The sequence below is a fragment of the Scyliorhinus canicula genome, chromosome 5, assembly GCF_902713615.1.
Source record: "Scyliorhinus canicula chromosome 5, sScyCan1.1, whole genome shotgun sequence".
Lineage (NCBI taxonomy): Eukaryota > Metazoa > Chordata > Chondrichthyes > Carcharhiniformes > Scyliorhinidae > Scyliorhinus > Scyliorhinus canicula.
This window is the reverse complement of record NC_052150.1, coordinates 195,278,527-195,305,050: the sequence shown is the minus strand read 5'-3', so window position 1 is coordinate 195,305,050 and position 26,524 is coordinate 195,278,527. Positions and strand designations below refer to the sequence as shown.

At 44.4% G+C, this 26,524-nt stretch overlaps 1 protein-coding gene across 1 annotated transcript; it reads right to left on the bottom strand.

Annotated features, from left to right (window-relative positions):
- Nucleotides 1–12,611: 12,611 nt before the first annotated feature.
- On the bottom strand, nt 12,612–24,294 carry klf6a (Kruppel-like factor 6a). Its single transcript, XM_038798308.1, has 4 exons — nt 23,806–24,294; nt 20,609–21,188; nt 16,340–16,463; nt 12,612–14,984 (listed from the first exon to the last, which is right to left on the bottom strand). Exons 1-4 carry the CDS (start codon nt 23,905–23,907, stop codon nt 14,933–14,935), a joined length of 858 nt encoding a protein of 285 aa, XP_038654236.1. The 5' UTR covers nt 23,908–24,294; the 3' UTR covers nt 12,612–14,932.
- Nucleotides 24,295–26,524: the final 2,230 nt, after the last annotated feature.

The following is a 26,524-nucleotide window of genomic DNA, read 5'->3' as shown; positions in this document are numbered from 1 at the left end:
AGCTCTTGGTCATCTGACCTAATATCAACTTATGTGGAACGGTGTCATATTTTGTTTTATAATTTGTGTTGCCCTATTATGTATATTTTCTTTTCATATACTAAATGATCTGTTGGAGCTGCACTCAGAAAAATACTTTTACTCTACCCCGGTACATGTGACAATAAACAAATCCAATCCAAATACTGCTGTGGAGTGCCTTGGGACATTTCAATACGTCAAAGGCACTATATAAAAATATAAGCTGCTGTATTATTACTCCCTCAGCGTTCTCCTCGTTTATCTACTCAAGTCTTTGGAGGGGAGACTTGAATGCATAACTTCCTAACTCTGAGGTAAAGCTCAGAGTCCACCAACCACATTTTCCTTTCCACAGCGGGATTCTCCATTCCCACCGACTGCTAATGGGATTTCCCATTGTGCCCATCTCACGCCGCCGGGACACCCGTGGGTGTGGGTGCACTGCCAGCACAATGGATAATCCTGCCAGCGGAGAATCCAGCCCCTGGCTTTTGATATGGTCTAATGTTTTTTAAGCATATCTTCATACATACTTCTGCTTTGCGGAATAGTCGGGAGGTAGCGGAGGGAGTCCTGGCCACAGAACTGCATCACAAACACTCCTTCCATAGCCAACAAATCCTGGTCTGGGCCTTGCATCCAGATCGTCTAGCCCAGCAATTGCGATACTGCCACTGCATCCCAAGACCTCTTAATGTGGACTAACACAAGGTTATATTTTGGGAAAGGAAGCAACCTCACAGGGCACAACCTCATGAATGGGGGTTGGGGGGAGCATATTAATAGCACAGAAATTAAAGCCTATCAAATCTTGGGGATAAATAGTCAGAGGAATCGACCACAAATTGTAGATGATATTCTGTGCATGGCACTGGTATAGTTATACATAAAATATTGAGTACAGAGTTGACCAGAGTACTGCAGCATAGCTATGCAGACATTAGAGGCTGTGTAGAAAAGGATATCTACCTTAAGTCATCTGAACTGCAAGGAAACATTGGGTTTGTTTTCTCAGGAAAAACTCAGGGGAGATGATGTTCAAGTATATGAAATTCTTCTGGGATTAAACAGAACCTGATTTGTTTAACTGCTAAATACTCTCAAACTTGGGATTCAGTCTTAAGTTTCGAATAGGAGTCTCAAAGTTTTGATGTAACTATCCTGCCAACGAAAAAACTTGTCAATCAGTTTGGAGCAAATAGCATTCTTATTCTGCCAGCACTTCCAGTGATGCTTCCAAGAATCCTTTCATCATTTCCAGCAAAGTGCTGGAAAGCTGACTCAGACATCTGTTCAGATGGGCAGACTAGTAACTTCTTCATCCACGACATTTCAAAGTAGAGCCTTATATAACAAGCTGAACATTTCAAACAGGGGACAAGAGAGCATTACTGTTTCTCACAAGTGTCCATCCAGACACATTCTAGGTTGGGTCCAAGTCCAAGTTGACTTACTGGTACATTCAGATGGAAGCCAAATGAATTGAACCTGAATCAGCAGGAGCTCTACAATACTGGCAGTGCAAATACAAGAACTGGGGAACTCAATGAGGACATTGTTCTGAACAGAAAAAAATGCCTTTTCCACATTTTCTGATGAGAGAAAATTTTCCTGACAGTCCGTGTTATGATGTTATACTATTCACAAAGAGCTAGAAACGAATTGTTATATGAACATATATTCCAGCGTGCCAGATTCACTGCCGCACCGCAGTCATGGGTGGCATGATGGCACAATGGTTGGCACTGCTGCCTCACAAGACCAGGGACCCGGGTTCAATTCTGGCCTTTTCCCTTTTGTTTGCACCTTTTCCCCGCATCCGCGTGTGTTTTCTCCGGGTGCTCCAGTTTCCTCCCACAGTCTAAAGCTGTGCAGGTTAAGTGGATTGGCCATGATAAATTGCCTTTCAGTGGCCAAGGATGTGCAGGTTAGGTGGGGTTACGAGGATAGGGTGGGGGAGCGGGTCGAGGTAGGGTGCTCTTTCAGAGGGTTGGTGCAGACTGAATGGACCAAATGGCCTCCTTCTGCACTGTAGGAATTGTATGATTATATGTACTGAGGGTTCAGCAGTAGATCACTGCTCCAATTATGTGTGGACATATTGAACTTAGAAGTAAGACACATGATGGTAGCACAGTGGTTACACTGTTGCTTCACATGGTCAGGGTCCCAGGTTCAATTCCTGGCTTAGGTCACTGTCAGTGTGGAGTCTGCATGCTCTTCCTGTGTCTGCGTGGGTTTCCTCTGTGTGCTCTAGTTTCCTCCCGCAAGACGTGCTTTTAAGGCAATTTGGACATTCTGAATACTCCCTCAGTATACCCAAACAGGCGCCGGAGTGTGGCGGCGAGGGGACTTTCAAAGTAACATCATTGTAGTGTAATGTAAGCCTACTTGTGACAAGGAGGATTCTTATTATTATAAAAAAGGAAATACAAGCAAAAAGCTGGCCGAGACTTCAAAGTAACCACTTGCTGGAAAATTTCTTTGCGGATTTCAATTAACCAACTAGTCAAGAGAGAATGCAATGCTGCACCTTTTTCAGACAAAGACTGAAAAGGAAGAGTTGCAATGCTAAATCTGAACAAGTATACCGTTTTGGATACTTGTGGGGGGGACGACTTACCAGGGGTAAGCCATGGGGTACGGGCCTCTGGCACGGAGTCTGTCCCTGTTGCTCAGAAGGGAAGGGGGGAAAGGAGTAGAACATTAGTCATTGGGGACTCAATAGTCAGGGGCACAGATAGGAGATTTTGTGGGAGCGACAGAGACTCACGTTTGGTATGTTGCCTCCCAGGTGCAAGGGTACGTGATGTCTCGGATCGTGTTTTCCGGGTCCTTAAGGGGGAGGGGGAGCAGCCCCAAGTCGTAGTCCACATTGGCACTAACGACATAGGTAGGAAAGGGGACAAGGATGTCAGGCAGGCCTTTAGGGAGCTAGGATGGAAGCTCAGAGCGAGAACAAACAGAGTTGTTATCTCTGGGTTGTTGCCCGTGCCACGTGATAGTGAGATGAGGAATAGGGAGAGAGAGCAATTAAACACGTGGCTACAGGGATGGTGCAGGCGGGAGGGATTCAGATTTCTGGATAACTGGGGCTCTTTCTGGGGAAGGTGGGACCTCTATAGACAGGATGGTCTACATCTGAACCTGAGGGGCACCAATATCCTGGGGGGGAGATTTGTTAGTGCTCTTTGGGGGGGTTTAAACTAATTCAGCAGGGGCATGGGAACCTGAATTGTAGTTTTAGGGTACGGGAGATTGAGAGTATAGAGGTCAGGAGCACAGATTTGACTTCGCAGGAGGGTGCCAGTGTTCAGGTAGGTGGTTTGAAGTGTGTCTACTTCAATGCCAGGAGTATACGAAATAAGGTAGGGGAACTGGCAGCATGGGTTGGTACCTGGGACTTCGATGTTGTGGCCATTTCAGAGACATGGATAGAGCAGGGACAGGAATGGTTGTTGCAGGTTCCGGGGTTTAGGTGTTTTAGTAAGTTCAGAGAAGGGGGCAAAAGAGGGGGAGGTGTGGCGCTGCTAGTCAAGGACAGTATTACGGTGGCGGAAAGGATGCTAGATGGGGACTCTTCTTCTGAGGTAGTATGGGCTGAGGTTAGAAACAGGAAAGGAGAGGTCACCCTGTTGGGAGTTTTCTATAGGCCACCTAATAGTTCTAGGGATGTAGAGGAAAGGATGGCGAAGATGATTCTGGAAAAGAGCGAAAGTAACAGGGTAGTTGTTATGGGAGACTTTAACTTTCCAAACATTGACTGGAAAAGATATAGTTCGAGTACATTAGATGGGTCATTCTTTGTACAATGTGTGCAGGAGGGTTTCCTGACACAATATGTTGACAGGCCAACAAGAGGCGAGGCCACATTGGATTTGGTTTTGGGTAATGAACCAGGCCAGGTGTTAGATCTGGAGGTAGGTGAGCACTTTGGAAACAGTGACCACAATTCGGTGACCTTTACGTTAGTGATGGAAAGGGATAAGTATACCCCGCAGGGCAAGAGTTATAGCTGGGGGAAGGGCAATTATGATGCCATTAGACATGACTTAGGATGTGTTGGTTGGAGAAGTAGGCTGCAAGGGTTGGGCACACTGGATATGTGGAGTTTGTTCAAGGAACAGCTATTGCATGTTCTTGATAAGTACGTACCAGTCAGGCAGGGAGGAAGGGGTCGAGCGAGGGAACCGTGGTTTACCAAAGAAGTGGAATCTCTTGTTAAGAGGAAGAAGGAGGCCTATGTAAAGATGAGGCGTGAAGTTTCAGTTGGGGCGCTTGATATTTACAAGGAAGCGAGGAAGGATCTAAAGAGAGGGCTGAGACGAGCAAGGAGGGGACATGAGAAGTCTTTGGCAGGTAGGATCAAGGAAAACCCAAAAGCTTTCTATAGGTATGTCAGGAATAAAAGAATGACTAGGGTAAGAGTAGGGCCAGTCAAGGACAGTGGTGGGAAGTTGTGTGTGGAGGCTGAGGAGATAAGCGAGATACTAAATGAATACTTTTCGTGAGTATTCACTCAAGAAAAAGATAATATTGTGGAGGAGAATGCTGAGACCCAGGCTATTAGAATAGATGGCATTGAGGTGCGTAGGGAAGAAGTGTTGGCAATTCTGGACAAGGTGAAAATAGATAAGTCCCCGGGGCCGGATGGGATTTATCCTAGGATTCTCTGGGAAGCCAGGGAAGAGATTGCTGAGCCTTTGGCTTTGATTTTTAGGTCATCATTGGCTACAGGAATAGTGCCAGAGGACTGGAGGATAGCAAATGTGGTCCCTTTGTTCAAGAAGGGGAGTAGAGATAACCCCGGTAACTATAGGCCGGTGAGCCTAACGTCTGTGGTGGGTAAAGTCTTGGAGAGGATTATAAAAGATACGATTTATAATCATCTAGATAGGAATAATATGATTAGGGACAGTCAGCATGGTTTTGTGAAGGGTAGGTCATGCCTCACAAACCTTATCGAGTTCTTTGAGAAGGTGACTGAACAGGTAGACGAGGGTAGAGCAGTTGATGTGGTGTATATGGATTTCAGTAAAGCGTTTGATAAGGTTCCCCACGGTCGTCTATTGCAGAAAATACGGAGGCTGGGGATTGAGGGTGATTTAGAGATGTGGATCAGAAATTGGCTAGTTGAAAGAAGACAGAGAGTGGTAGTTGATGGGAAATGTTCAGAATGGAGTTCAGTTACGAGTGGCGTACCACAAGGATCTGTTCTGGGGCCGTTGCTGTTTGTCATTTTTATAAATGACCTAGAGGAGGGCGCAGAAGGATGGGTGAGTAAATTTGCAGACGACACTAAAGTCGGTGGAGTTGTAGACAGTGCGGAAGGATGTTGCAGGTTACAGAGGGACATAGATAGGCTGCAGAGCTGGGCTGAGAGGTGGCAAATGGAGTTTAATGTGGAGAAGTGTGAGGTGATTCACTTTGGAAAGAATAACAGAAATGCGGAATATTTGGCTAATGGTAAAATTCTTGGTAGTGTGGATGAGCAGAGGGATCTCGGTGTCCATGTACATAGATCCCTGAAAGTTGCCACCCAGGTTGATAGGGTTGTGAAGAAGGCCTATGGTGTGTTGGCCTTTATTGGTAGAGGGATTGAGTTCCGGAGCCATGAGGTCATGTTGCAGTTGTACAAAACTCTAGTACGGCCGCATTTGGAGTATTGCGTACAGTTCTGGTCGCCTCATTATAGGAAGGACGTGGAAGCTTTGGAGCGGGTGCAGAGGAGATTTACCAGGATGTTGCCTGGTATGGAGGGAAAATCTTATGAGGAAAGGCTGATGGACTTGAGGTTGTTTTCGTTAGAGAGAAGAAGGTTAAGAGGTGACTTAATAGAGGCATACAAAATGATCAGAGGGTTAGATAGGGTGGACAGCGAGAGCCTTCTCCCGCGGATGGAGGTGGCTAGCACGAGGGGACATAGCCTTAAATTGAGGGGTAATAGATATAGGACAGAGGTCAGAGGTGGGTTTTTTACGCAAAGAGTGGTGAGGCCGTGGAATGCCCTACCTGCAACAGTAGTGAACATGCCAACATTGAGGGCATTTAAAAATTTATTGGATAAGCATATGGATGATAAGGGCATAGTGTAGGTTAGATGGCCTTTAGATTTTTTCCATGTCGGTGCAACATCGAGGGCCGAAGGGCCTGTACTGCACTGTATCGTTCTATGTTCTATGTTCTAATCTCCTGTGGAGATATCAGAGGCTGATTATCACTTCAGCGGAAACCATCTCCTGTGAATTATATCCCATAGTGGACATGGGGCACGAATCTCCAAAATGGAGACAGTGTTTGCGCCATCGTGAACACCGTTGCGTTTCACAATGGCACAAAACGGGCATGGGCACTACCGATTCTGGCCCCCACAGGGGGCCAGCATGGCGCTGGAGCGGTTCACGCCACTCCAGCCTCTCTTCCCGGCGCCAACTGGATGCCGTGCCAACCCGCGCAGTGGCACTATGCCAACCCGAACATGTGCAGTTGGGTTGCGCCAACCCACGAATGCATGGGGGACTTCCTCAATACGCCGGCCCTGACCCAACATGGCGTGGGGGTTTAGGGGCTGGCCGCATAAAATAGGGCCAGGGCTGGAGAGGCTGGCCCGCCGACCGGTGGGCCCCGATCGCGGGCCAGACCCCATCTCCACTCCTCAGAGAATCTACTGCCAGTGTCGGACCGGTGCTGCGGGAAAAAAGAGCGCAAATGGTGATTCTCCCATACGGCATGGGAGAATCCCGCCCATGATGTCAGTTGAATGAAAACAGATTCTGGGGGAAAGACATATTTGTGTTTTTCCCCTTTCAGGAATACACAAGGGTTTAAAAACCAACTGCAACTCTGGTCTTGGTGTGCTAGTTTTGTGTTATACTTTAACTATGCTGGTGTGTGCCGTTGTAGCAGCTGAAGCTCACAGCTGAAAGTCACAACAGAAGAACATTCATTAGGTGTCCCTGCACTTAACAGGGAATAAAACAATCTCTCTCACTCTCTGATTGCTGGAAGCAAGTCACAAGTCAGCAAAGCCACAGTCAAAAAAGAAACATGACAATTCCTTTCAGCTAACTTATGGAACCAAGAATCTCCAAACAAAATGCACAAATCCAAAGACTGCACTACCAGAATCAGCCACCTTAATGGCTGGGACATCCACTCATGTACAAGCTAAAGACTGATTTGTATTTCTTTTTAACTATTATTTGTGGGCTCACTTCCCATTTATAATCTGTGTGCATGTGTGTTGCATTTTCTTACATTTTAGTAACTAATAAACACACTCTTTCTTTAACTCAAGAAAGTCTGGTTAAATTGGCTCCTTTTCAAATATTACTACATTTGGAGTGGGAAAAGATATCCAAGAGGGATAATGTAAAGGATCCTTTTTAAAATTAACCTTGTTGCGGCCAACCAAGGGGTCTGAATAAAGAATGGTAGCTAGTTTATCCCTCCTCACACGAGAGCAGAACAGTTTGAGGGTATCTCCTCTGGAATCATAACAAATTTGGGGAAATGCCACCTGGGGACTGGTTGTAACATGGGTAACAATGATCCAGATTTCAGCAAAGTGACAATCATTGTCGGATAGCCGCTCCAGTGGTACTTTTCTTGGCCCCGAAACTGCTCTGTGTTTCTGGCCGCATCTTCCAACACCGGCTCTTCAGAATGGCGTGTAGTCCCATGAATAACTTAATTACAGCACTGTAGAATTGGGCAGAAACAAGCAAGGTCACTTTTGCGGTACTAACTGCTGTCAGGTAAGTGTAAAGATCCAATGTGAAAGTTAGTGAATGGATGAATGAATGGGTAGAGTAGTAGGGTGGGTAAGTGGTTGGGCGATAGGTGGTTAGGATGACAGGTGGGTAGGGTGGTAGGTGGGTGAGATGGCAGGTGGATAGGGAGGTTGTTGGGTAGAGTGGCTGGTGGTTCAAGGGATAGTTAAATCAGTACGGAAGCGGTAGCCGGGTGGTGGGATAGTCAGCTCTGGTCGGTTGGGGGAGGGGGACCATGGTTAGGAGTAGTAGTTGGGTTGGGTCAGGGTGTTGGTCGGGGGCGGGGTGGGGGTAATCAGCAGTTAGAAATACACTTGATGTAACTCCAGCACGTTGAGTCTGAAGCGCGATTATTTCTTAATTTGAGGAAAGCAGAAGACATAACAATCCAGAAAAACAAGGCTTCATTGGTGCATGATTTCTGCAGGTGAACAGACTGACAATAGATTGTAACCATTTGGATAAATTCACAAATGAAATTCTGAAGAAGGGATTTAAGGATATGTTTCTGAGAGTCTGTTTGTTCTTGCAAATCTTAAAGAAATCTATCTGTAATGAGGGCTAGTTACTTACTCCTTATTGAGGTAGATGATTTGCTTCTCATCAGACATCTCTCTGCATTGAAAATCCAATTAGGAGTGACAAAAATTCAATTCACAGCTTAAGTGTTTACTACATTTGGTATAAATGATGTGTAGAACTATAAACAAGAAATCTTATTAGAATAATTTACTCATGGGGCACAATTTTATAGTCCCCTATGAGGGTGGGGGGGTTGCAGGTCGGGTGGGGCCAATAAAATTCCCTGAGTGGCCTTCCACCGGTCCCCTACCCACCCCCAACCTGTCCACAATTTTTCATGGGCTGGCTAAGGCACAGGGTGGCCTGCATTACCTCTGTCTATTTGAAGCCCTAAGGGCCACTTCACAGCCAGCCTCGTTTTTAAGCTTAGTGGGATGAGTTCAGGGGCAGGGTGAAGCCTGGTAGGTCACCTTGCTCAGGCCTCTGGCAGGAAGGTGGGGGCATTTCCAATTCTACATCAGCGCCCCCCCAGAAATCTGCCACCCAAGGATACTCCCTCCTGCCCTCTGCCCCCCCCCCCCCCCCCCCCCAGCCCCTTGAAAAGAAAAATTAAGAACATGCCTTCTTTTATGTGTTTATCTAATTCCTTTACTGCTGGAAGAAAAGGGACATATTGTCAAAGCTTTTTATCTTGCACACATCAGGACAGAAGCAAGAATATCCAACTGCAAAGGGAAGAATTTATACTGCACAAGAAAAGGGCCAGTGGTTCGCAAGTGGACTCGGGCCGGTCGAGGGATTGCTATGGAGAACACATCAGGGAACAGTTACTCCCAAACTTTTGTTTAAATTCAAAAAGGGAAAAATCTAAACTATTTGTTATTATTGTAGAAACATAAAAAATAAACCATTAGCCGCATTATGCCAATGCTAGGCTCTTTCTAAGCACTCTGGAATCAGCCCTAATCACCTATTCCTTCCCTCCAGCTCTGAAAATTTTTCCTCTTCAAATATATATCCAATTCTCTTTTTGAAGTTATAATTAAATCCGCTTCCACCATTCTTTTAACGACATCATGATTAACAGCTACTTGCCGAAGCTTGCCTTTTATGCTCAAATACTAACCTTCTAGTTTCTGTCGCCTCGCTGATGAGCAGTGAACATTTTTTTTTCACTAATTTATCTCTCAAGTCCTTCTATAATTTTAAACATTAAAGTTGGGTTTCCCTTTAATCGTCTCTGCCACCGGGAATACAACCCTAATTTTAAAAAAAGTTTCTTATCACATTGTGTCCTATTCCCTCTTTTATCAAATTTTCAGATTTAAAAGGATAACGTCTCAAATACTGAGAGGCGATCATTTTTGCACCATAGGTCTTATTGCACAAGAAAGGACAAGGCCTGTGAATAGTTAAGGAGAGAGTTCAAAACTCAACTTATCGGTCTCAGCATTATTCTATGGATTCATCTTGTCCACCTTTTATTCCATTATTTTATGCAAATCTATCACAATTGCATTATGCAGGCACTTAAAACCAACTTGCTGAAATGACCAAAATATCTGTGCAATAAGCAATAGAAAATATAGCCAAATGTAGCCTGACTGATTACTACAGACAGTATCGCACTGAGGGAGCGAAAACTCTGCAGCATTAAAACATCATATACAATTAGGCTTCAAACGTGGTGATTCATCCTGGCTAGATCTGCTTTCTCACTAAGTGAATTTCTTATATTACGGGTGGAATTCAGAGATTTAAACGTGTCAGCATAAAGCAGTGACCTGCATCATATGGCTTGCAAGCCATTAGGTGCCATCTCCTGTGGCCCTCTGCAAACTTGCTGTTTCATGCATGGCCTGTTTGTACACAGCTGGCTGACTTGAGGTGGGAATTTGGAGCTGCTCACATAAGAACATAAGAACTAGGAGCAGGAGTAGGCCATCTGGCCCCTCGAGCCTGCTCTGCCATTCAATTAGATCATGGCTGATCTTTTGTGGACTCAGCTCCACTTCCCGGCCCGAACACCATAACCCTTAATTCCTTTATTCTTCAAAAAACTATCTATCTTTACCTTAAAAACATTTAATGAAGGAGCCTCAACTGCTTCACTGGGCAAGGAATTCCATAGATTCCCAACCCTTTGGGTGAAGAAGTTCCTCCTAAACTCAGTCCTAAATCTACTTCCCCTTATTTTGAGGCTATGTCCCCTAGTTCTGCTGTCACCCGCCAGTGGAAACAACCTGCCCGCATCTATCCTATCTATTCCCTTCATAATTTTAAATGTTTCTATAAGATCCCCCCTCATCCTTCTAAATTCCAACGAGTACAGTCCCAGTCTATTCAACCTCTCCTCATAATCCAACCCCTTCAGCTCTGGGATTAACCTAGTGAATCTCCTCTGCACACCCTCCAGCGCCAGTACGTCCTTTCTCAAGTAAGGAGACCAAAACTGAACACAATACTCCAGGTGTGGCCGCACTAACACCTTATATAATTGCAACATAACCTCCCTAGTCTTAAACTCCATCCCTCTAGCAATGAAGGACAAAATTCCATTTGCCTTCTTAATCACCTGTTGCACTTGTAAACCAACCTTCTGTGACTCATGCACTAGCACACCCAAGTCTCTCTGAACAGCGGCATGCTTTAATATTTTATCGTTTAAATAATAGTCCCGTTTGCTGTTATTCCTACCAAAATGGATAACCTCACATTTGTCAACATTGTATTCCATCTGCCAGACCCGAGCCCATTCACTTAACCTATCCAAATCCCTCTGCAGACTTCCAGTATCCTCTGCACTTTTCGCTTTACCACTCATCTTAGTGTCATCTGCAAACTTGGACACATTGCCCTTGGTCCCCAACTCCAAATCATCTATGTAAATTGTGAACAATTGTGGGCCCAACACAGATCCCTGAGGGACACCACTAGCTACTGATTGCCAACCAGAGAAACACCCATTTATCCCAACTCTTTGCTTTCTATTAATTAACCAATCCTCTATCCATGCTACTACTTTACCCTTAATGCCATGCATCTTTATCTTATGCAGCAACCTTTTGTGTGGCACCTTGTCAAAGGCTTTCTGGAAATCCAGATATACCACATGATTATGATTTAGTGGCCATTACTACGAGTGCCCCTACGGCACTGGCCCGCCCGCTGATCGGTGGGCCCCGATCGCGGGCCTGGCCACCATGGGGGCACCCCCCGGGGTCCGATCACCCCGCGCCTCCCCCAGGGGCCCACTAGCGCTGCCGATCCCGCCGCCACCAGATGTGGTTCAAACCACGGCGGCGGGAGAGGTCTCTCAGCGGCGGGCCGGAGAATCGCCGCAGGGGGCTCGCCGATCGCCGCGAAGGGCACGGGGGCGGGATTTTTGCCGGTCCCGGGCGATTCTCCAACCCTGTGGGGGGTCGGACAATTTCGCCCCTGATCTGCCAATCCTAATCCCATTTGCCAGCACTTGACAGACAGGCTCAAATGTTAAGATGTACCAAGTGTTTATCCAGGTACCTTTTAAAGGATGTGAGGCAACTTGCCTCTACCACCCTCTCAGGCAGTGCATTCCAGACCATCTCCACCCTCTGGGTAAAAAAGGTTTTCCTCAAATGCCCTCTGAACCTCCTGCCCCTCCGAACTTTGTCCCCTCATAGCCAACCCTTCAACTAAGGGGAACAGCTGTTCCCTATCCACCCAATGCTGTGCCATTCATTAAATATTTCCTTGTCAAATGGCTCCTTCCAAAGTGCAACACCTCTCAATTTTCAGGATTAAATTCTATCTGCCACTCTTCAGCCAATTTGTCCATTCCGCCTGTATCTTTTTGTAACCCAAGACTCTCAGCCTCACTGTTAACCACCTAGCCTATCTTTGTGTCATCCGGCTCAACTGTCCAGCTTCCATTCAACCAGTGAAGCAGCCTTGGTAAAGTGGAAGAAAAATTGTCCAATACTTCTTTTTCCATTTATGCTGAAATCAGTCCCTAACCTCCACTAGAGAAAGATAGTAATAGCTGCAGTAACATGATGGCATTCACGGCATGAAACATCAAGGACACAAACCCACGTCCCATTGCTCCAGCATTCCACCAGTGTTCCACGAGTTAAGGCGTTGCTTTGGAGTGTGGCTCTCCTCTGCACTCTGTTATTGTGCAGCAAACTTTTAAGCAGACATGGTGGCAGCCACTAATAAAGGACTCAAGTGAAAATAAACATAGAAAGGAAAAAAAGCTTAAGGCACTCAAGTACCTTTGAGGAGATCGGGAAGAAATGAAACAAAAGAGTCAGATTCTGATAAGAATTTTCCATTGTTTTACAATAAAAAATACATTCATACAGAAATATAACAATCTTGCAAAAAACGATTTCAAATAAAACCTTGTAAAAAGATTTCAAATAACAAAATTTTACAAAGAGGTTTGGAGATAAACAGGGCTTTTAAAAAGAAATGTGAAACATCAATAATAAGAACAATTTTAATTGCAAGCCAAAGGTCATATGGTTTCATTAAGGCTCCATTATCCACAGAACAGTACAAGTACTGCTCATTGGCAAGTTAATAGAAAAATAGTACATGGCCTAACCTTTTCTTCCAGTGAATTCAACCTTTATTTTTTTTTATATATTGCATTAAAAAGCACAAGCTGATTCAAGTTTGTAAACTTTCTGTCATTGGCATCCTTACTTAGTGGCTTGGTACGACAAGGTAGAGCTTAGCAAACGCATGCAGAGTTTACAAAATGCCATAAATTGTCTTTTAAAAAAAAGCAGCTGCCTTTTATGGTTTTGGCAAATAAAAATGCATAGAAGGGAAGATGTGTATGTCTTTGCCCTCAAAACCATGTGTTTGTGTAAACATTATATCATCCAACTTTGTTCCTCTCCACCACCAACCCCACAGCCCACACTGGCTCCGACAGTTCCCGATGGACTTTTGTCTTTTTTGTGCGTTTTTAAAAATACCCAGTTGATTAAAATTCAGTAAGTGACTCTCATAGTCCTTTGGGACTGTGAAACACAATGGCTTTCTGACCATATTCACAACCCTGGCAATCGCATTTTCACTTGTCTGCTAAAATGCTTCTCAGGCCTTTCCATTGATGGGTCAAATTAAGATATTGCACTCTAGACAGCTCAATATCTAATGTGCCGAATCAGCAGGCTAACAAAAGGAAATCAGTGCTAGCAAAGGCCCCAGCGAGCCACTTTGTCTGATTCATCCCATGCTAGAGTCTCTCTAATGTCACTGTTAACCATTATAAATCTCCCGTTTTACTACATTAGGGTTATAGGCAAAAATGCTTTTTCCGAATTAACAGTACTTTACAGCCAAGCAATTTGTCATGGTCATCTTTTATCCTTAGAGTACTAGGAATGTGTCACCATTAACAGCATCTCAATATATTTTTATAATATAAAAAAACACCTTTGATAGATAATTTTAATACATTATATTCAGTCAAAATAAAAAAATAAACTAATATTTAATACTTGGGTAGACAAAAATTGGCATTTAGTACTCAGAAGATTTCAAGAAAAGCTTTTTTTTATTGTTTCCATGTCAAAGACAGAAAGAGGCATAGAGTACAAGATCATGTGATAGGGAGCCTTAATGGAGCCCAAGTCACCCATACCCCTGTCTGGTGACCCACATGAGATTGCTACAGTCGTGTAGCAAGGTCACTTTCATAAGGCACCATTATTTCATGTCAACAGTGCATTAATATTTAGAAACCAGAAATTAGTCCTTAGGCATAAATAAAAAGACCAAAATTAGCTGCTTAAGTAAATCAGTTGCTAAGCTATAGTGGTATCCAACCAAAAAAAGTCCAGGCTTCCTTTACATTATGTAACATTTGCCCAACTAGATTTTTTTTTTTAAACTGCACATAATTGGAATCAAATTGCAGTCCCCAATTACAAAGAATGAAAAGTGTACAATCCCCAGAATCATGCAACACCTTTCTATTTATTATGAAAGTTATAGTTGTGTTATATCCTTAATACACAGCTTATACAATGGATTACAAATTAGCTTTTTTGTAGCAAGTGAACAAGGCTACTCGACACATTGCACATTTATCAGCTGCACCAGACACCAAAAGCTCCTCTCACACGGGAAAGGGGTCAGTCTCCTTGTCCAGTTCAGCGCCTTCCTTAAGGCATGGAACAACGAAGACATTTGGCGGTTATCCCATCTCCAGGTACGTCCCTCTCTCTATTTTCTCTTTCGTTCGCGCTCACACACACTCATCCAGCCCATTTTAATGCAATCTTACCTCACCACAAGAAAAAAATCATTGGTTCCTCATCATACAGTCAACCCAGTCAACAATGTTCTCAGTGCACATGCTCACAGCAGGGGCTTGGCAGCCACTCATACGCAAGGTACCAGTGTGCTCATTCAGGAAATACCGAAGACACCCGTGTACCACGGTTGCTATGCTGCGACACTCACTAACAGTCTCTGAGAACACCCTGACAAAAAAGGCCCTGGAGGCTACTGGGTAGGGTGCAAAATGGCATGCTTTGGCTGGAGCATACGTTCCTCCTCATGTGGCAGTTCAATTGTGAAGCTGAATCGCCAACCGACTTTTACTTTGGACACTTTCAGATGTGTCTCTTCATGTGGAGAGCCAAGTGGTCAGACCTGGAGAAACACCTGAGGGGAAAGAAACAAGAGGCAAACAAAAAAAATAGGAATTACATTGGGTAAACACAATGTCAAACTAGTGCAGTGCAGCTTTTCCTCACTGATTGACATGTACAAATGTTATGGCTCCTGTACCAGATTCTGCACGGGTTCGGAATCAAAACCTGCTCAGCCTTTCATGGTTCCATTCGCAAAACCAGTTTTGTTTTCAAGGGACTGGTCAAGGATTTGGAGGTTTCAACCTCAGGTTGCTTGCCACTCAAATCGACGAGGTCTAACCATGTGACGTGCCAGACTGTGGCATCAGTGGTGGCAGATAAGCAAACAGGTGTTGCATTTTAAACTCCCTTTTGATTAAATAGGAGGTGTGGCCTCCACGGCTTGTGTTAACATGGCTGAAGGAGGCTTGCTGGATAGTGAAATAAAGTAGTGGAGACATATTGCACATAACATATGATGCTAGCCCGTACCATTCAATGCTGCTTAGTTGAATAATAAATGGAGAACGGACTACAAGGTATTAAATCATTCTCCCTGCTACAGGACTCTCATATTTCTCTCCATTCATCACGGTGCAATTTTCTTCTTCCTAATCTAGTAATTAGATCATTCCAAACTCACAGATATCGGCCTATATAGTTGCCAGGACATGCTTTACCTTTTAAGGAATTACAGGGAAATACAATAAAGGATTATGAAGCCCGGGGACATAATTTTCCCACAATCCTTAAGCATAACAATGGACTAGGTCAAAGCAAGTGAGCAAAGAATGCTCTGGTCACAAGGGTATTAAATAGACAAACACATTACCATTTGGCTTAGTTTCACTCCTAACATGGTTTCTAAGTAGTTTTAAATAATAAAGGTATTTGCCAGCAGGAGAATTATTTTGTCATTAACAAATTATTAAAATCTGCTTTCCAGATTCAATATTTTGTTCACTTAAGTGTAACAGCGCTATTTACAATGTGGCTGAAATTGCTGCAACAATGTTACCTCTGACATTTGCAATCTGTAATTTGTAATGGTGTTGAGAAGATTCTGAGTGAAGGAGAATGGGCTGGGCTTGAGAATGCATATTGTACAATGCTTCTTCTGTGCATTTGGGTCTGTTTTTTTTTATTGTGCCGACTGGCAAGAAAACTAGCAATTTCTTTCCAAGTTCTTTCATATTTTCTATTCACCACTTCCACTCCTGCCCCACTTTCGAAAGCCCAGTGCAGTGTTGCATGGCCCTTTTTCCTTGCTCTACCCAGCCTCTACTGAGAAAAAGAGAGTGGAGTGATGAATTCCTGCGGAGCTAGCTAGGAAATGCAGCAAAATTAGCCTCGGACAAAGCGGAGTCGAGAGTCTGAGTGGTTTACCTGTCACAATGGGAGCATTTAAACGGTTTTGCCCCAGTGTGTTTCCTGAAGTGCCTAGTCAGCTCATCACTTCGTGCAAACCGCCACTCGCAGCCTTCCCATGAACACCTGTAAGGTTTTTCACCTGTGGAGATAAAACAAAGGCACGTTATGCAGCAGACTGGAATTTGCATTGGCCACAGTGAGAAACTACGTGACATGCAACATCAAACGAAGCCTGTCCAGATGTCCTACTGGCGTACAGAGACATATATACACACTGTTTGAATACACCTATTCCATTAACGTGGTACCTTGCCATTTGACAAAGCATAAGAGATGTTAACTCTCAAATACCATCAGCCGAAGTCCAATATATTTTGAAATTTTGTTTCACAATAAATACAAAGGCCCGATTCTCCCCCAAAATTTCAAAGTTAATTTGTGGCGGGTTTTTCAGGTAGCTTCCCGTCGGCTCTACCGATGAGTTCCCCACCTCTATTCATTGACACATAGCCCTGCAGAGTTTCTCACCAGTTTAGCCCACACTAATAATTTTTTTAGCACTGGGGAACTGAACTCAGAGATTGGGCCGTTTTGAAAGTGTCCCTTGAACTCTAAATGAGCTTTTGGGTCCCAACACCCCCCACCCATGGGCAATGTCAACCCCACATACATGGACATTACCCCAAACCCACCAAGTGAGGACACCCTGCTATGGGGTCCCTGTGGGTTTCCCCCGCTTAGGCAACCCCCCCTCCCCAAAGCCCCCTTACAGTATTCTCATCCTTCTAGGACCCCCACCCATCACCCGGAGGCCCCTATTTACCTGCCCTGTACTTCCCCACCCTTCAACCCCCCCCCCCCACCCTCATTTCATGGACATGGCTCCCCTTGTCCCATGACCCTTGGCAGTGCCACCTGGGCACCTTGGTAATGCCAGGGTGGCAGCATCAAGGTGCCAAAGTGCTCACGTTCCACGGGGAGGGCCAGCGAGTCACTCTGCACTTACCCTGACCACCCTGGGTTCTCTGGCGGCCTGGGGACCCCCCCAGATGCCGTTCCACCTGGGTTACGTTTGTGTGGACCAACAATGATCAGCGCCCGGCTACAGCCTCACTGGAGAGGCCGAGGAATTGAGGAAGGCTGCTGGATCCCATGGAGGTAGGTCAAAAGTAGGTTAATGACCTACTTCCGCAAGTGTCATTTGGCCCCGTCCATTTGAGCGGGATTAAGACTCTGACTTTCGCAGGACTTTGGATAATCCCAGGAGGTGTGGAGCCTGTCGCGAGACTCGCTGGAGGGCTTTCCCGGGATTCTCCGGCTGCGTTGCGCTCAAGCGAGAGCCCAACATAGCCGGAGATTCGCACACTTAATCTCTAGGATATTTTCCACGACTCAGCTCGGCAATAATTACCACTTTCCATAGCACTGGTTCTCTTTTCAATCTGTAGGCTGAGAGAGAGACAGAGCGAGAGAGACAGAGAGAGAGAAAGAGAGGGAGAGACAGAGAGAGAGACAGAGACACGCACACACACAGTTGGCAAGATAGAGACACACATACAAAAACACACACTGAGCGAGGTAGGGAGACATAGAGTGAGTGAGAGGGGAAGAGAGACAGAGCAAAAAGCAAAAGATTTCACTGGGTTTTTAAACTTACTCTGCTCTTTGTCATGCAAATAATCTCGCTGAATGCACTATTTGTTTTTAAATGATATTCAGTATGTCATAGAAACAATTGATTGACACTATATTTACAATTTCACCTTTTTCTTCAAGAATGCCAGAACAGGGAACTGCATTCAAATACTATTCATATTTAAAGTCTGATGTACACGCTATGCACAGAATGTTAATGAACACACCCGGTTTATGATTGCTAGGAACATAGCAAACCATTGACAGCAACAAAACTACTGACAGCTTTGCTTCCTCAGAATGTTAAATAGGGGCAGTTCTCCTGTGCTGCGATGTGACTGCAAGAGAGCCACAGCGATGCAATTAGATGTCTGTATTTTAGGTGATAAGCTATGCAATAATACGGTTTCAAAAGCTGACAACTGTATTACATATTAAGAATTAAACATTAATTAAACCCATTTACAAGGAAATACATTATGGAGGGTGGGGAAGGGAGGGGGGAAAGAGACCTATCAGCCTCGAGCCATTGGGACTGCGTGCAGTAATGCTGTAATTGGCTTTGTATTGCAATCTTAAATAATCACCATCCCAAACTTCCTACCACCATGCTTCGACAGAAACTGGAATGCAGTATTTAAGGTCTGTCACAATATTTGCAACCGCTCAGACTTCTTGGTCCCAATACATGTCCACTTCTGGAGTGAGAGCACATAAACCAGAACATGGCTCTTTCCCATATTTTGAAGCTTTGGAAATTGCTCTCAACATTATTGCATCTAACCGTGTGGATGGTCTCATTTTCAGTTTATATTAACTTCAAAGGAGATAGACAGGCTGCCAGGCAGTTGTCTCTGCATGATTCATTCTTATATTTCTGATGAGAATGCAATATTTAAAAAAAGTATGGCCCTCAACACTGTGCCTGCTGCGCTACCAGAATGATGGCCACTTGATTGGTACGGGAGTGCAAAATTCACAATTCATGCTCTTGGACAAGTCAATCTTAAAAATGAATTCTGCCCATTCAGGCACCAGATAAGGGGCAGAGTTTGAGCCAGGATTTAAGATACTTGACTGTAAGGGTATGAAACAAAACAAAAATTTGAACAGAGGCGAATTTGGATTTCTGCTCGTCAGATCTTAAGAATGTGCATCACTAATCTGGGCCGTTTAGGTAGGGGCGTAGGAAAACAAATATGTTCCGCTGCCAGGTCAGCTATGCAGATACAGGGGGAAACATTTACGAAAACAATCGATTTCTTATGGCTAAAATTGACAGTACTAATGTATTCTAGCTTTATTCATCCCACGCACCTTATTTCCCAGGAACTGAATTCTTCCCTAATGGAAAAGTAAAAATGTGGTCGTTTGCAGTTGGTTCATGTAGTTTTTTTAAAAATGCGCTAGTCCTATGTCAGATGGATGGCAACTCCAGTCTACCCTCTAATGGCAGGGAGCCTCTGGGGTATGGATTGCCAAATCAGATTAGCAATAGATTGGACAGTAAATGATTGCTTCATCAGCAAAACTAAATCAAAAATACACTAGGCTGATTTGCAACACATGCTGTCAGCAATGTTTTGAATGTTGGCCAGAATGGTAGGTCGAAGTTTAACGCTGACATGCTATTTGGCAGTGTGGCAAATATGTTTCAGATGCATATTTATATTCTCCTCCCTTTCTTAGATCCCATGCTGCCATGCTTTCTCATTCTGCAGGGAGGCAGGTGACCGACAGTCTCGCACCCCACCATCTATGATATTCCGTGACTGCGGCAAATAATTTGGCATGGCCCAACAATCTACGTATTCACTGCATGCGGTGCAATAGCTACCAGTGAACAGTATTTTGTACACAAGTTGCATCTACAATGGAATCACTGGTAATGAGCAGGTCTGAGGAACATCAAATCATTTGCCCTGTCGATGAATGGCTAAAAGGAGGTGTGGTCTCAGCCACCAATCAAGTGAAAGGCTCTGCAATGGAAGAGTGCTCCGACACACTGATTAACATTCTCGCTAGAAAGAAGATTGCCAAGTCTGAATGTCAATGGAGGCTGGAATTCAGACGTGGGTCCTTTAGTTGACGGTCCAATACTTCAACAATACGCCTACTCCACTATTTAAACACACCGGCAAAACAAGATTTGATTCTTTGTTAGGAGGCTGTACATATTGCTCTGAATTGGGTGGCATCTGACAAGCTGAGATTTAATTTACTGTTTACAGCAAAACTGTCCAAAGGGCACGATGAAATCCCTCAACACAAAACAATAATTCTTCTCTCCAACCAGAATAGAAACTGCTACTCAGCTGAAGCACTCATTCACTTTTTGACATGTTAAAGCGTTGTTTATTTTTTTGAATTATAGACCAGCAAAATAACGCAGCACAAAAGAGAACTATTTGGTGCGATATAACTCTGCTTTTTGAAAGGGATGGCTAATTAATCTCAATCCCCTGCTCCTTCCACATATTTCATAAACAGGGCATGCTTAGCAACTGTGAACAGCTTGTGCATCAGGCCTTACATATGAATGTCATTTCAACACGATCCACTGCTTTCACTCATTAAGTAAGGTGAAAAGGCAAATTTAAAACTGGGATAGCTACAGCAGTCGTTTATTCTACGCACTTGTCTACTGACCTGTGTGAGTGCGTTGATGTGCTTTTAGATGTGAACTTTTGGTGTAAACTTTCCTACATCCATTGAAATTACACCGATGAACCCTTCTCCTGCCATCGGGCGACGCGTCTCCGTTTACAGGACTAGATTTATCTGTTAGTTTTGTAGCATTTCCACCACGACTTTTAACTGGTGTATTCAGCTCAGGAATGCTTGCTTGCAGGTTGCTCCACAGCTGTGGAGAAGACTCCTTGGTTAGCTCTGGGGACGACGGCGGGGTGGAAAGAACCGGAGAGTTTACACTTCCAGAGTTTGCCAGGATAGTACTTAAGGGGTTTGAGGTATAATTTACTGTCGGTGATAGCTCCTCTGAACTGTCCAGTGACTCACTGCTTACATCAGAGCTCAAGCTGTTGGTCTCCAGGTTCTGACTTTCCTGGATCTCGTCTTCCAATAAGCCTGCATTCTTCTTGTCAGTTTCATCCTTGTCCCCACAGACCATAATGATTTTGCTCAAGAGGTCATCCTGTCCATCAAATCTAAAATCTGACGCAGAGACGTAGGGCTCACTTTGAAGGTACCGCTCCAACTCCAGGCAAGTCTGCATGGAAGAAATATATGAAGGTTACTAAAGGGGGTCAAGGTTTCTAGAAGGACAATCCCCAGGTCTCTGTCGCCTACAGTCAACAAATTCTCTTTGACAGATCTTATTCCAGTTCTGCATGTATATTCATTTTAAGATCTTACATTTGCATGCCACCTTTATCATAATAAAATGTCAAAAAGGTGCTTGAAAAGATTGAGAGATAAAATACATTCTTAAAATGTTGTTTGTTTCGAAGATATATTAAAAAGAATATTCCCGCAACAATATCCATGGTTTTCAAAAGCCAGGGAACCCATTTGGCTCCAATACACAACTTACAATTCTCTTATAGCCACACTGTGGTTTCTAACGACCGATTTAAACTATTGCGCCTAAAGGGGCGGTCTTTCTTTGTAGCATCTAACTTGTCATTAAGAAGAATCCCTCGTGCTTTCAGTATATACATGTATCTTTTTTTTTTTTTTAAAAGAGTTTTTAAATCGTGTTTTCCTGATGCAATATGAACAGCTGAAATTAGAGGAAGATCAAACTTTAATTTTTTTTAAGAAGTCTGAACCAGCTTCTGGTGCCCGACATAACTGACAATGGAAAACCATATTTAGTAAGGCTGACTTGCAGGCTGTGCTGGATTCAAAGTACTAGTAAAGCTAGCAGAGAACCACAGCTTCCTGTATGTGTGGTGACGTGACCCATCAGCTATTTCAAAGAATTACAAGCAGTGTTCGAAGGAGTGGATCTTGCCGACTAATAGTCAAACCGAGAACTCGTGGCCTGGTTCATCTAGCCGACTAAAATGTCAATTAAGAAGAACAAAAAAAGTGTATTAAAGAGCTCCTCAACAGGATGCAGGAGAGGAAATTACTCTGGAATGCTCCAGGGAAGTCCCATAGTGCAGAGTGCAAAATATTTTTTTCCCCTCTTGCTCCCTCGGTATCGTTAGCCAATAACACTGAGGGAGTGTTTTGTGAGTCACTGTACTATAATTCCAGTCCAGAGGATACTTCCTATATGTTTCTACCATCTGCACAGGAGTTCCTCTCCTACCAAAACAAAATGCAATGCCAGGATGGCGTGAGCAACAATATCCTCCCCCCCCCCCCCCCCCTCCCTCCCTCCCCCCAACTTGCCTTGACCACAACTTGCTTGGCTCAGCATTTTGCAACCATGCACATGAGAGCAAATGAATCAATACAGGAAGTTCTTTAAAAGGAAAAAAATTCAACTAAACATAATAAATAAAAAGATGATTTGCATGTGTAATTCTGGCTTCCAATAGCGAAATCACAGATGGGAGCTATCACCTAATGTATTCTTAATTAAAAGTTGCTGGATTCAAATGATTTGATCATTCAACTGTCAACACCATATTCCCACTCTGCCGTTCATGTGACTCAATTCAAATCACCAGATTTTTTTCATGTACAGAAACAACTTGAAGGGCTGGTTGTAGATTGCAATCTAAGTGTGGACCTCAAATATATTTGAACTGCCTTTATTTTGTCATGACCATTTATGTTCCTCATTTAGTATTTCACAACACTTGATCCCCATATTGTACAGGAAATTGACGTTACACCTACGGAGTTTATTGCCGTGGAATTATTCCTGGGTCTTTTTTTTTACATTCGGAGACATCTCATGAATATGTCTGCATTCATTTATTTTCAGACAGCACATTTCCACCGATTGAAACATTCGAAGTCTCCTCCTCCAAACCCTCCAGTAAACATATTAGCAGCAAGACTGTAGGTTGTTGTAGTAAAAATGCCTCTCAAGGCTAAGCGAGGACAGATTTGGCAGCCTGCCCAATCCTAAATGCCTGAAGGAAACTACTTGGATCAATTTCAATCACGTACTGAATGTTTCAGCTTCTTTTGAAGAACGGGGGGGGGGGGGGGGGCTATGCAATTATACAACGCAGGAGCTTTAAACAAACCGTCTGCATGCATTTCAACGCTGTTCAAACCATTCCTGCTTCCTCGGCAAATAAGATGAGTATTTGAACTGGGTTTATCTTTTGCTATTCTGATGGTAATTGGCGTTATCTTGGGAGAAACATTACAGCGACCTCCTTAAACAACATTCCTTTCAATTATGTTTGTGAGCAACAATAAAGCCACAGAGTCTGGCAAGTCGACTGATTAGGATTTATTTGGGTTTTTAAAAAAAAAATCCATAATCCCAACAAATGCAAAAATTGCTAATCGTTCGTTTAGCGCCGCTCACTCTGGTTTGGAGGACCTCGGCGACTTGACGATAGCCAATGCAGTTTTAAAAGTTAAAAAAAAACACACACTTGGCAATTTGACAGTTGTTGCAACTGGCAGATTTCAGTCAGAGGACTGGAGTTTGCTACAAGTCCTCCAATACATGCTTGCTTCATGCAGAATATAGTGCAGCCAAATTCCAACTCCCACTCCATGCGATAAAACACCATCGGTGTGTCTGAAGAGTGTGAAGGGGAAGGTGGTGGAGTCACTTCAATTCTCCCAGGGAGTCAGTCACCAGTGACTCTCACAAATGCATGTCATGGTTGTAGAGTAGGACACACAGGCACACACACACACACACAGCAAAGTACCCTCCTATCAAAAATAACTGTAATATTCACCTGCTGCCAGTATTCTTCAAGTGAGGCCAGACCTGAAAAGTAGCCAGTGTCGTGCACAATCTGGAGCTCCTGGAAAATGCTGCATCTGGGTAGAACATCCATTCTGTCTGCCTCTTGACTGGAGCTGCTGCTGCTACTGGTTGGTATTTCTTTCACAAAATGATTCAAAAAGCAACAACAGCAGCACACACAAAAAAGCGGAAGGTGAAGTGCTCCAAGCCCCTCTCCTCTCTCCGCCTCCTTCCCCTGGAAAACACCGTGCCCGGGTATCTCAGCTGGAGCTCAGGAGTCTGTGTGCCCACACTTTGCACCCCGCAGCAGGGCAGGTATCCCGATGCGAGCCCCGTCACTCAGGGAGCCCTGGTGGCAGAACAAGAAGCAGGAGGAGATGGAGTGAGAGCCTCCCCGTCTCTCACGCTCGCTCATATAACATGTACACACACCGTCAGCGCAGCGCCGTTTCACTTCCCTATTGAGAAGCCAGAGCCCAGCGGACCCAGAGGCAACCCCGCCCCCTCCTCCTTTCTCCCCGCCCCTTAACCCCGCCCCCACCGCCACTCCCCACGTGATCACCTCACGCCGCAAGCCCCGCCCAGCCCACTCCGTCCCGCTCCGTCACTCAGCCGTCCCCTCCCCCCCCACCCCACTGCCGCGAGAGCCACGTCCATGATGTCACGAGCGGCCAATCACGAAGGCTCGACGCTCTTCGCCTCCCCTTGCCCCCCCCGCCCGCCAGCCACCAGGCCCGAGGCGCTCATTGGCTGGCCCGGCCGGGTGGGCCGGGCAGGCTATTTTTAGCAGGGTATATAAGGCGAGCGTGGCCGCGCTCTCGCGGTTCGGCTCGGCTCAGTTGCGAGGTGCTGCAGAGTGGGAGCGCTGTAAACCGCCGCGAACTCCCCGAAGCTCTCTTCCACTCTGGCGGGAGGGAACTCCAACGGTCTTATTTTGGCCACTGCTGTGGGAGGCTTTGAAAAAAAAAACACGCTGCAAATTGTTCGAATTTTGTTCTCTTTTTAAACTTTTCACTCGCGTTTAATCGCAATAAATGAACAATGCGATTGCCAATTATTTACAGCTTAAAAAAAATAAAAGTTTGCATCCAGAAGTCAATCTAGTCCCAAAGTGGTGTGGTATTCCTCATGTGGTCAATATTCTTTTTCTCGACAACGTTTTATCACAACGAAATAAAGCCAATATGATCAAAATGAATTTTTGTGTTCTAAAGTGTCAAGTGAAGCCTCGGTGCAAGAATAGCAATAAATCCATCTGGATAGCAATTTGGAAGTACTGTTTTTTTGTTTAAAAAAAAGCTGATCCTTTTTTTCCCCTGCATTGGAAAACCTGCAAAGCATTAAGCAAATTCTGTTGCAAAACCATTATTGTGACTAACGTAATGTGCATCTGTTCTCTACTTCCTCCACAAATGGCCAAGGCAGTTTTCCTGTTGACTTGTGATGTGGGCAGTGTAAATCTAAGGCCATAGGGGGACCCGTTCCATCAGGTTGCCGATGATCTGACTTGATTTACAAGATTTTCCACTGAAAATCATGGCAATGCTCACCCAAATTGGCCTGTGTATTATAATAGGGCACTGATGTTGGGGTGATGTCATATGATGTGTTGCTTTATATTTACATCCCTGGTGTTCAGTGCTGTCATGCATACAGGGAGGATTGATATCTAAATGGCCTGTTTGGATAGTGCCATCAAATTTGGTTTTTCGCATCATTTATGGCACCCTTAGTTCTGATCTGGCAAAGCACTCAGCCAAATAATTAATACCCTTTCAGGGAAGATTAAGGGTTAAGGAAAGAAAGACTTTCTTTTATACAGCACCTTCCACAACCACAGGGTGTCCCAAAGTACTTTACAGCTAAATAAGTATTATTGAAGTGTTGTCATGGTTTTAATATGAGAAGCACAGCAACCAATGTATGTACAGCCATATTCCACAGACAGCAATGTAATAACCTGTTGCTATTATAATACCAGTGATATTAATTGAACGATTGGTAAGGGCACCAGGGATAGATCCCCTGCTCTTCTTCAGTATAATGCAATGGGATCTCTTATGACCAAGTGAGAGGGTTGATCCAATATGGGACTAAAAATTATGAAACAAAAGGTCATGATATTTCAAAATGAGGGATGAGAATTTAAAATTCGAGGCATTGTGGGAATAGATGTCAATTAACAAGCATCATAATGGCTGGTGTATGGGACTTGGTGTAGCGTAGGAAGAGTTTTTAATTAACTGAAATGGTGGATGGGAGGACAGATAGGAAAGCATTGGAGTAATTTAATAATAATAATCTTTATTAGTGTCACAAGTAGGCTTACATTAATTTAGGGAACCTAAATTGCAGTCTCAGTGTACAGGACGTTGAGAGTAGTGAGGTCAGGGATAGGGTTAAAAGTTCGAAAGAGGGCACCGGCAAGCAAGACGCTGGTTTGAAGTGTGTCTACTTCAACACCAGGAGCATCCGGAATAAGGTGAGTGAGCTTGCAGCATGGGTTGGTACCTGGGATCTCGATGTTGTGGCGATTTCGGAGACATGGGTAGAGCAGGGACAGGAATGGTTGTTGCAGGTTCCAGGATTTAGATGTTTCTGTAAGAACATAGAAGATGGTAAAAGAGTGGGTGGGGGGGTGGCATTGTTAATCAAGGAAAGTATTACGGCAGTAGAAAGGAGGTTTGAGGACTCGTCTACTGAGGTAG

What these genes read in the sequence shown, in the direction of transcription:
- klf6a (XM_038798308.1), bottom strand. Translation starts at nt 23,907, where the DNA reads ATGGATGTTCTACCCAGATGCAGCATTTTCCAGGAGCTCCAGATTGTG. An exon ending in TTGAAGAATACTGGCAGCAG is followed by an intron (nt 21,189 to 23,805) that starts GTGAATATTACA and finishes TCTTCCATGCAG; the next exon opens with ACTTGCCTGGAGTTGGAGCG. An exon ending in ACATCAACGCACTCACACAG is followed by an intron (nt 16,464 to 20,608) that starts GTCAGTAGACAA and finishes TTATCTCCACAG; the next exon opens with GTGAAAAACCTTACAGGTGT.